The sequence below is a fragment of the Cryptomeria japonica genome, chromosome 2, assembly GCF_030272615.1.
Source record: "Cryptomeria japonica chromosome 2, Sugi_1.0, whole genome shotgun sequence".
Taxonomy (NCBI): Eukaryota; Viridiplantae; Streptophyta; class Pinopsida; order Cupressales; family Cupressaceae; genus Cryptomeria; species Cryptomeria japonica.
The window spans coordinates 503969651-503981728 of NC_081406.1; the positions used below are offsets into that span (position 1 = coordinate 503969651).

General features: G+C 37.1%; 1 protein-coding gene across 2 annotated transcripts in view; it reads right to left on the reverse strand.

Moving 5' to 3' along the window:
* Positions 1–10482: 10482 nt before the first annotated feature.
* LOC131078920 (superoxide dismutase [Fe], chloroplastic) overlaps positions 10483–12078 on the reverse strand; it is a 133922-nt gene continuing 132326 nt past the window's right edge. For both annotated transcript variants that reach the window (XM_058016757.2, XM_058016758.2), the window contains exons 6-8: positions 11246–11272; positions 11026–11049; positions 10483–10881 (exon numbers count right to left, since the gene is read on the reverse strand). In XM_058016757.2, the coding sequence (XP_057872740.2) occupies positions 10780–10881; positions 11026–11049; positions 11246–11272 (153 nt within the window). In that variant the 3' untranslated portion in view covers positions 10483–10779. The remainder of the gene's footprint in view (positions 10882–11025; positions 11050–11245; positions 11273–12078) is intronic.

The following is a 12078-nucleotide window of genomic DNA, read 5'->3' on the forward strand; positions in this document are numbered from 1 at the left end:
CACAACAATCTGAATCCGAATCAATTTGAATATCTTGTTGGTATTACCATTTAAAAGTTGGTATTGTCATCAATGCCAAAGGGGGAGATTGTTGACATTACAATAGAAAGGAGATTGTTGGCATTTCAATAAGGATATTGAAAAGGTTGTTGGAGATTATTGATATAACTGAAGAAGGATGATTACTGTCTTTATAATATTATTTTGTCATCGATGTCAAGAAATTGATTTTCTGATTTAGTATGATGTTTCCATATCTTGAGAAGTATGTATTGATGAGAATTAAGATGTCGGTAAGTGACACAGAAAGAATGTGATAATGAAGGGGAATAATAAGTTATTCAATAGGCAACTATTACCGAGTTAGACAATGATGAGATCATATTGTTTTGATTGTTTTGATATCCTACATATGTTGTTGATTGTAAGGTTAATACTATACTATGTCACCGAGCAAAGAACCTAGTCGGTAAACCCTAAGGTTATCGATATCGGTTAAAGAAGACAAAATGTCTACCGAGTGAAGTTTAGTATTTACCGAGTAACAACCAAGTTATAATAGATCACAAATTGGATGGATAAAAACATTGTTTAATGAAGGATGCTGATGAGCTAGAGATGAATAAATGATTGGTATGTTGCGCATGAAGTTTGTTAAAGATCTATGGCAATGGAAAATCAAAAGGAAGATCTACAGCACAGATTGAACCGCAATAACCTAGCACAAGTTCCTAGGAAGGAATGCAAGTTCCAAGGCAAGGTAAAACGTTTTCAGATCGAAGGATACTTTGAACCTAGTCAAGATTGATGATCTGATGGCTAAGATTGATCATGAGAAATGTGATCAAGGAGATTAAGTGGTTAAAAATTGTTTATAAATAAGGAATTGTTGATAAACAATGAATGCGGGCAAGTATAAGCACAAGGATGCTACATAGTGATTATCGAGCACATAAGCTTGAAGACCTGTTTGAATAACAGAGTAGGGAGCCCAGCAGAGGGACAAGATAAGTCCTATGACAAGATTGTTTTGAGCAGATAAGAATCTGCTTTAGCATTTTAGATGTGAAGTTGTAGATATATTTTTATTACTGTTATTTTGTAAAGTGACAGAAAATCTCTTAACCGAGTGGAATTAACAGTCTTATTTGTAAATCCTCTAGCAAGGTAACATTCTAAATGAGTGTTTGAAATCCTTTGACAAGGTCACTTCTAACAAAGTGCAAGACTCTAACAAGTCTGAGGGAAATCCCTTAACCGGGTCACATCTAACAATGTGTTTGTAATCTTTAACAGGATTTGCTTTTAACCAAGCATACTCTAGAAGGGTATATTTCTTAGTGGGTCTGAAATCCCACAATGGTTTTTCCCTATTTGGGTTTCCACGTTAAATCTGGTGTTATATGTGTTATGATGATTATGTGTTTATGAGTTAGCATGTTTAGCAGTTTTTTGGTTATATTGTTGAAGTATAAGTTTCCAAGGTTGAATCTGTTGATTTTATGGAACATTAAGTTTGTATGATTCACTCCCCCCTCTCATCTTACTAGCTATTGGCATCAGAACTTTACAAGATCCAGAATTTGGAATCAATGGAAACCGGTCTACAACAACAACTTCGACTTGCTCTTGAGGATCTTGATAATGAGAAGATGGAGAATAATAAATTCAAAAATGAATTGAAGCAAGCCAGAGAACACATCATTGCATTGCAAGGAAAGCTTTCAGTTGTTAAGGCTAAGAGGAAGGAACTCTGTGATCAATTGCAAAATTGGAACAGTGATGAGGAAGATGCTATGAAGGATCAATGTCAGAAACTCACTCAGGAGAACACATTCTTGAAGAATGAGATGCAAGCCATAACTATGAGAATGTGCAAGGAGATTGAGGACAAAAAGAAAAATGAAGAAAACCTAGCTCAAGCATTGAAGGACAGATTTGATGAATGCAACAAACTGGCTCATGAGAATGACATGCTCAAACTTGAGTTGACTCAGTCCCGAAACAATGAACAAGAACTTGAAAGATAGATTATAATAATGAGAGATGACTTGGTCATTGCAAATGAGTACAAGGACAAGTTCAAGAATAGCTTTGCTAAATTTGATGAACTACTGAGGAATCAAAGATATGCTAATGAAAAAAGAGGTCTTCGTTATGAATAAGGAGAAAGCTCCGGTACTGCACAACAAGATCAATCATCTGGACAATAGAATCATACAACAATCGGAACCATAAATCACTGGTAAGGCAGCCTAATGCTCACAAATTCAATGGTACATGCTTTGTTTGCAATAAATATGGTCATATGGCTAGTTAGTGTAGAATTAGGAATAATCATAATGTATCATTCACCGGTCTTAGAAATGTAAGATGTCATGCATGTAGTAGATTTGGACATATGGCTAACCAATGCAGATCAAAAGGAAATCAAGGAAATCAAGGGTTTAACAAAGCAAATCAGAAGAACAATATTATCTGTTATGCATGCAACAAGGTTAGACATGTTGCTAAATATTGCAGAAGTAAGAACCCACCGACAACTAATGGAAATGCAGATGAGAAGGGAAAGGCAAAAGTGGAAGACATCAGAAAAGAACATGAGAAAACATGGGTAAGAAGATCAGATACACCACAGGCAGAACACCTGGTAGAGTCATTAGGTCATACACCAGTAGCAGACACAACTGATAACTAAGGCACTCTACCTTAGGGGTAGGAAAATCATTGATGATCATGCAAATACCCCAGATTGGATCTGTAGTTAGAGAATTCTGATTGCGGATGGGTACTCAAGATACTTCAGGAGTTTACCAGAATATACTTGCAGACTATGCGACCCGGTAATGCCTCCCGATAGCATTTATGTCAGTGAAAAATTAGGTTAGCGACGATAAAAAGGGAAAAGTAAAGTTATTTTCTTCACACAACGATTGAGCATTAAGACGAGCGATTTATGGAGCGATTGAGAGTCCAAGACGATTTGTGCAAGCACTTTGTCTTCAAAAGCGATTTCATCTCCTGGCAGTGTCTTGAGGTATTTTCGTTTGTAGAAACCCTAGTTTCGGCATCTGGTTATCATGGCTTCATTATATAATGTCGACACTCCTTTGGTGGTGGAAATCAAGAACCACCCTCGTCCTGTTTTCAAGAAGCATCCTTTCAAGTCACTTCTGGATGAACCTTTGGGAGCATTTTCGAGCGTTTGCCATGGTATTCTTCATACAAAAGATATTAGGGCATACATTCACTGTAATATTGAGGAGCTAAGAGGATATGAGTTGTCCCATGTTTTCACAGAAGGCCTAATCATCGACAAACAGCTGAATCCGGAATTTGCTCACTTGCAAAGGAAGGGTTTCACGCAGTTCGTGGATTTCCCACTTTTGATGAGGCATAATGGGTCCGATACATTTTGAGTTTATCTGGTTGGACCGACCGTACAAGATTACAGAGGAAGTGATCAAGAATGTCACCTATTTACACAAGGTTGGAGGTGTACTTGGCCCTACGTGCAAGCTTTCTAACACTGAATCAACAAACTTACCAACGCTACTTTTGATGGACGATCTATGAGGGTTGATGATGTGAGGGATGTTGATGTCAAGTTTGCCGCGATGATTATTGGTTACAAGGTCTACCAGTCTAACCGACTAAACTCTGTCTCCGACAATAATATTTTTATTGCTCATCAAATGGTTAAGGAGGATGCACACTACGATCTTTGCAGTGTAATGTTGAAAGAACTCATGTCAAACCTCCATAAAATCAAGCAAGACAAGAAAAATACTTTCCGGTATAGCTCTCTTGTTATCTATCTGTTATTTTACTTTTTGGGCACTGTTCCCAGCTTTGGGAAGATTCAATGGGCTTTTGACCTCCCGGTAGCAACTCAGATAGGTCAAATTTTGGATAGGCAAGGAGATAAGTTAAGTAAGGCTAACTTATGGGAATTTTTTAAAAATTTCCAAGAGGAAATGAAAAATAGATCTAGGATTCCTATGTCAATAGTAGAAAAGTATAAGGATACTATATGTTTTATGGTTAATAAAGATGAATGCATGATGGAAGCTATCCAACCCAGGATTATATGGATCATGCCTATGGGCTATGAGATGGACAAGACCACACTGGATGCCTATGCACAACACTTACTGCAGGCACCGGTAGATGAAAAAGAAGAAAAATTTGGCATAACCCAAGAAAAGGGGCTTAAGGTTCACCAAGAACAGGTTGCATCGACAATTAGAAAGAAAATGACTAAGGTTGCAACATAATCTCTTATAGGTGAAGGACATTATAGGGCAGAAGTTGAACAAAAATTTAAAATTCTTGAAGCTCGAAGGAAAGAAGAGATGAAGTAGAAGAGGAAAGAGGAAATAGAAGCCCGGAAGGCAGCTCAGGTCACTCCCAATGTGGTCCCAGTACAAACAGAGACTTCTAAGAAACCGAAAGCATCATCCACTGAGCTTGCTAGTCCTAAACTAACTGAGTCTACAAAGAAAAAACAGAAGGCTACTCGACAATACATGGCTGTTTCTTTCGAGGAAACAAAATCAGATGAGGGTATAAAAGAAATTCCAAAGAAGAAAGGAGTAGTGAGGGAGAAGTAGGAGGAGCAAAAGAAAGAACCTGTTAAGGAGACTCCCCGGAAGCCCAAAATAACAATTGTACATAAGCGCAAACCCAAGTCAGATGGACAACTCAAACTGGAAACCAAGAGGAGAACCGATAAGAAGAAATTGGACGCTCAAGATCTAATTGATCAAATTATTAATGACGGTAACTTAGATAACATTTCTTTATTCTTTGATGGATTTGAGGAGGACAAAAAGAAAATTGAGGAAGCAATTCTTTTATATCTTGATTCTTTTAGTAGGGCATTGATTGAACTTGAGAAAATTTTGCCTAATGAGTTATATGATGAGTTAGAGGCCAGAAAATTACATGCTCAGACTCTGGACCGACAGATAAAAGAGACAGAATCAGGTTAATCTCTGCCCCATAATAACCCCTCCAGAGATGGCTGATCTAATAAATAAAACCAACTCATCCAAATTTAATCCTAAGCACAAAATAAATAACCTTATGTTGGAAAGGTTTGAGGAGATTCAGAAGGAAACTGTAGATATTTGGGTAAGGATTCTTTTGAGTTTGGGTTATGAACCGACTCCCAATTTTGTTCAGTCTCAGAATATTCAGTTGCCAAAAGCTCAGCAAACGACAGAACAACCAAGTGTAAATATTAAGCAACCGGCTACCATTGTATCGGTCAGTGAGTCAAATTTTACAACAAAGGATTTAACGACAGATAATGTATAGAATGTAGAAGACACAAAGGTACATGTAGATAAGGACACAGATAATAAGGGTGCAAAGGATGTTTAAGATTTGGATAGGGCACCAAGTGGCGAAGCCACACGAGCACAAGAGATAAAGGATTCTAAGGTTACCTCTCCGACAAACAAGGGTAAGGAAACTGTGGCAGATATCTCTTCCAGCTTGGCAATTGACATTTCAATTATAGCCAAAGAGAACTTGTCACAATTTTCTATCAGTTTTGACAAACCCTATCACAAGATGTCACCGACTAAGAAAACTTTGGCCGCAGCAGCACTTCAAGCACAGGCAATCCAAGAGTTGGCTCAAGAAGAGTCAAAATACATAAAATTAATTGAACACAGTTTTGAAGTTTTGAACCAGTTGGTATCAAAATTCCAAGCACAAGAGAGCGCAAGCTCATTTGGTAAACTGGAGGAAATTATTAATTTTATTCCTAAGCACTATGATTCTTTATTGAAAATTTCATTGACAGAGGCAAAAGACAAATTTGTTGAGGCCCGAAAGTAGACTTTTTTGCAGATGATTGAGTTTGACAAGGGTAAACTCCAAACTTGCTTGCAATTCATTGATGCAACATTGATAGAGGGAGGTAGTGTATATAAGACTTGTCTAGATTTTGATAAACTCACAACATCCATAGACAAGCAACTGTCAGATTGTAGGAACAATTTAATTCAGATTTCTAATTCTTACAACCTGACAGTCAATCTTGCAAGTTCTTTGGATGGTCCAACTTTGGTAGTTATGGATCAAATTTTCAAATTGGAGAAGGATAGGGACAACATAATAAAGAGAGCAAATGAGCTCCAAAATCTCATTGGTCCCCAGTTGGATTATTTATTGTTTCATAAGACTGGGCGTATTTCTAACATGCAGAAGGAGAATCCCACTACATCAGAGGAAATAGAATATTATGCCAGTCTCTTGAATGGATTCATCTCCATTCTTGACTCCCTTAAAAGCAAGGTTGGGATACCTACTTTTCATTTTTGAAGAATATGTATGCAGACATTTTGGAACTTGTATAGAACCGACCTATGTTCATAATTGTACAAAATTCTTTGTGGGCACCCCACTATGTCATTGATGTCAAAGGGGGAGGAATAAAGTGAAAAATGTATATAGTTCTCAGGGGGAGCATCATATATATATAGCAGATTCTTGTAAAGGTCAGGTGGTCGTGGTCAAGCAGATTCAGTGACAACGCCATTTTTCACATGAGTGTTGCCATCAATGCCGAAGGGGGAGATTGTTGGCAATTGACACTCATCCGGTAAGGGTTAATGACATTTTAGATTGTCATTGATGGCAACTCATCTCTAGGTGCAAATATTCTATCGAGATTCATTACTTTGTTTTGTTTGGGTTAACCGACATTCATTACCCTTATCCGACATTCACTTTTCTTCACAGCTGACTAAGTCCTAATCTCGGTAACGTGTATTTGGAACCCAATAATGGATAGGGCCCGGCTAGGAGATCTTATGGCCCCATTTTTTTATTTCATGGAATTTATGGTAACGTGTGAAGGCTGACAAGATCATTGGGATTATGTTTGAAATTCATTATGACTCGACAACCGACAGGTTTATACTTTTCATTGAAGCCGACATGGTGGAAGTTAAAAGGATATTTAAGGAGATCCTTTCAGTGATAGATTACATAAGTTTTGGAATGCAAATTTTGGTTACAAATTATTCAGGGATTATCAATATGCATTTTGGTCAGCGATTAGAAGCTTCTGTGTGCAATTTCACGTGCACAGCCTAACCGGTAGTAGAACAAAGCAAAGCAAAGCATCAACAAACCGATACACAACGAAGGTTATCAGAGCATGAACTAGAACTTATCTAGCATAGCCAGATGCATCTTATAAGTTCATTCTTCTTGTAATTACTTTGTAATGCTTTGTAAGTCAGTAAGACTTCTCATTTTGTGTTGAGCAGTGAGCTCTAGGCGGTTGGCCTGATTGCATGTGCAATCCCCTTCATGTAATATTTGTATACCTTGATCAAGTATATAGATATTGTGGGTATCAGCCCCACTATGGTTTTTCTCTTTGTAGGGTTTTCCACGTATAAATATTGGTGTTATGGTGTTGCCTCTTTATGTGTTATTTGGTGTATGCACTTTAATTTTATTTACTGTTAAAGCAATAAGTTCAAAACTAAATTTGACAAGGCGTCGAGAGGTAACCCGAGTATCTCAAGTACTGGGTGTGTAGCTCGTGATGAGGAGAGGAAGGCCCTTTTCAAAGGGGCACAGAGGTTGCAAGATGGGACAAACAATGAGGCTGAAGTGCAAGCCACCTTATTAGCGGTGGAATTAGCCTATAACATGAATATCCCGAGAGTGCATCTAGAAGGGGACTCTAAAGTGGTGGTGGATGCAATTGTAAAAGAAGTGTCTCCGAGCTAGCGACTAAACAAATTCATATCAATTATTTGCTCAAAACTTAATGCTTTTCAAGATTTTTGTATTTCTCATATTAGGAGGGGGGGGAATGTGGTGGCGGATGCATTATCCAATGTGGCGTGTGAATTGGATGACGCTATTGTCCAATGGCAATCTTAGTCGACCTGTACAGTTTTCGTACTTGATTGTTAATGCGAAGTGTGTGATGAGGATATCTAGTTCTCTTTCCGAATGCATAGGCTGGCTTGACTGAAGTTGGCAATTGATGTCGATTTATCCTACAGTGACAATGAAGCCTGAGGTGAGTGCATTTATGGAGGGAGTGGGGAAGTGTGTGTTATTCCTTGCATATTTAGGAAGATTTTTGGTCCACGAGCATGGTTTTTCACTGGAAAGCTTGAGGTTGGCACTCTGGTTTTCTAGATTGCAATGGAGGCCAATTTCACACTCTTCTCACTGCAAATTGGGGACCGGTCTTGGAGCGGAGGCTTAAGAACACGTTTCGCTCTAAGAACCCTCTGCTGATTAGGAGTGTGCCTCTTTATGTGTTATTTGGTGTATGCACTTTAATTTTATTTACTGTTAAAGCAATAAGTTCAAAACTAAATTTGACGAGGTGTCGAGAGGTGAAGAACTGGGAGTGATTGGTCATTAATACCGGACCCGTGCAGATTTATACTACCTTATCATGGTGCAGAACTTGAGCTGGATTCTTCATGCGATCAGGTCTAGAAGGTGATGAAGGTGATAATACTAGCAGAGTTCCTTGACAACATGGAGTTGCTTCTAGAGTGGGTTATACTAGGCATAGGGTTTGACATCTCCAAAGGGATGTTGGAGTTCCATCCAGAATTGAGAGGCAAGTATAAACCCTTTCTCAGGCGGCGGGAGGCAGTGAAGGCAAGATTCAGAGAGGCGGTGAGGAGAGGGTGGGAGGCACTAAAGATGTTTGCACAGATTATGGAGTTGGAGGAGGTGATTCGTCAAGCTCAGGCGGAAGTAGGGGATGAGGAAGTGACAAGCCGTAGGCTAAGGCCGAGGACCATATGCACAAAGGCAGTGATGGTGGGCATGAAACAAACCCTAACAATCCTTTCGAGTAGTCCTCTGTGAATTGTATGTGGTGTGCTATCTCTTTTGGCAGTTTATTTTCGTTTTCATGTTTATTGGACTTTGTCAATTTTGTTCATTATGCTTTGTATCGACTAGCTACATTTTTGTCCGTAGTGATACTCTGGAATTTTTTTGGGTTGGTGGTCTGCAAAGTTGATTTGGGTGGATAGTTTTGTCTGGGCTGGGTGGTTTGGATGGTTGGTGGTTTTTTGACAATAACTTTCTTTTTCTATATTAATAAAATCCAATATTATTGATAAAAATAATAATATTAAAGTAATATTTTAAAACAAACCATATAAAATAATAAATTATCTAATAATATACGTCACAAAAAAATGATTTAATCTACAAATTATGAACAAACTTTATAAAACTCTTCATATAGATAAACTTTAAAATAAAAGGTATTCTATTATTGTAATATAAAAATTAATTTGTTGATATGACTACACAAATAAATAATGAACCCACCAAAATAGGCTGCCCAATTACTAGGTGCTCTCCCTAGCATCCAGCAAGATTTCCAATTTATTTTATGTTCTCCTTGGCCACCAATGTCAAGCAAATAATGACAAGCATGGAGTGATACCAAAAATAACATGTATATTTTCAATCATGGAAGTCTCCACATTAAGGCTTCACAAGTGGCTATACTTCGTCCATTCAAAAAGGCTTTGCCTTTTACGTTGTTCTTTGTTCCACTAACTAGAAAAATACACAGTAGGCTATGATACCTTCTTTATGATCTCTAGAAACTCAAAGGTTGCAAGAGGAAGGCAACGTGTTCCAAAAGGCAGAATCAAATTTCAATGTCATACAATCTAGGTGGATGAGTGGCCTACATTAAATAATTAATTTAAATCTGTCATCTTTTTCATGATTGACAAAGTTTCTAGAATGAAATAATATTAAATTTAATATTTGATATTTGGTTAAGTAGACTTTTGGTTTATTAGTGATCGTTGAATGATTTTGAAAGAGTATGAAAGATTAAGTTTTGTTTAAGTGTAAAGTCTATGATATTTTGGAGTGAGGCCAAAATCTTTCCTCAACAATTTTAACAAAATGATATGGCCAAGTTTCAAAATCATAATCCAAACAACCCTGACAAAGTCTTCAGTGACAAAACAAATAAATGTTCCCTCAGTCTTTGACTCTTAACTGAGAGAGATAAATTATGCATTCAGCTTTAATTTGTGCTTCCAATACTAATAGATTGCAACAATCAGAAATTGTTTACTCTCAACATTAATAAAAAAAATATATATCATAGTTTCAATGTATATTAATAATCATCTATTAGATAGCATAACAATAAGGTTTCACATATAGCTATCCCTTTTCCATGCAAAAAGGTTGGAGCATATATATTTTATATTTTCTTAGCCTATTTGAATATTTATTCATAAATCACCTATTAAAGCATAACAGTAAAGGTTTCACAAATAGCTTTCCTTTTTCCCCGAAAAAAGGTTTACCTTGAATGAATTACATAAACGTGCAAACGCTCAGTTCACATGTATGTCATCTTCTTCCTGATAGAAATTTTACTGATGCAAAAACAGAATTCATGTATATTGACCATCTATTTTACTAATGGAAAGAAAAGAATTGAAGGATATTATCCTCAATATTTTATTTTCTTTCTTTGTCTTCAATCTGTAGAATAAATTGAATGCAAAGCTCTCACCTTACGTTAATCAAGGATAATGAAATGTGAACGAACAAATTACAAGGGAAGTAAACCGTGTTTGACAATGTACGAGAAAACGATTATAAAATATGCTTCTACACTCTATCTTATGACTGCATCGATCTGAATTTTTCATTTTTATTGTAGAATACAAACCTGTAACTCAACCGTGGCAAAACTATTATTATTTGACTAAAGCTATTGCCCCCAATTTATGTTGAAGAAGCTTCCTTGGCCTTAACGAGCCGGGCAGTCACCGCATCCCATGAAACAAGTTCATTCATAAATACTGATATGTAATCTGGCCTTCGGTTCTGTTATCAAATGACAGAAAAGGTCAGAAACAGGTCTATTGTTCATTCATTTTAAGTACTCAATTTTCAATCAACAGTATCTGAAAATTGGAATTCAATGTCATATTATCGCTACTAAAATCTTGCTCGGTTTTGCACGCCTACCTGATAGTCAAGGTAATATGCATGCTGTATCATACAAGAGAAAATGTGATCAGCACATAGAACACAGTTAAGTACTGCTTTAATAAAGTTAAAAAATTTAAGGACATAAAAGTCTATGCTTATAATGATATGAAATGTGCAGTCACATTCCAAACATTTAGTAGCCAATTCGATAAGAGTGGAATTAAATAAGTAAACGACAATATTCTCCTCAGCTTACCTCCCAAACATCTATGGTCAGAAGTGGCTGCAACAAACAACATAAAATAAAACATGCAATCATATTAATGAATATTAAATTCTTTGATTGAATGTTAAAGGAAATATGCCAATAAACAGATTAAAAATCAAGTTAGCAGCATATCTTTTAACATTTGAAGAGGAATGTTTTTTATTAAATAAGCAGAAGACAAGGGTCTTGAACCCTCTACAAAAGAAACCCCAAAGGAAAAGCAAAATGGCCCAAAAAAGCTAGAAACAACAAATTAACAGTTTATCAAAAGTATAATAGTTCAGCTGGAACTTGATCAAAAACAACAGGAAAGCAGAAAACAACTTGAGGGGAAAAAATCCCCAATCCTATGGAATTTAAACATTTCATCATACTTATTAATATTATCAGCATTTTCCACATGCATCTTCAGCTCCAACTCCTGCAGGACCAACAGATTACAGTTGCAGACCAGTGCATGACATTGGTGCTGAACCTTATCATGACCTTTATGCTTTTCTCCATTTCTTTCAGTTTGGTGTTCATATTCTCCACCTCCTTTGCAATTTGGGAACAAATATCACGTTGCTGCTGGTCCATGGCAGGGGCATTAGAGGAATCCTTGGTCACAATATAGTGGGCTTTGGGGGGGGGCATACCTTGTCCCACAGCTCCAGAAACATTTGGTGGACAATCCCATTTTGGCATTTGATAGGTTATTCACCCTCTTTGAATAATTTCCCCATACTCTCAGTGTCTGGAGTCTTGCTCTGTTGTTGGACTTCTTTTCCCATGGCAGCTCATCCCAGTGGCTTTGTCGATGACCTCCTCATTGACTTCAA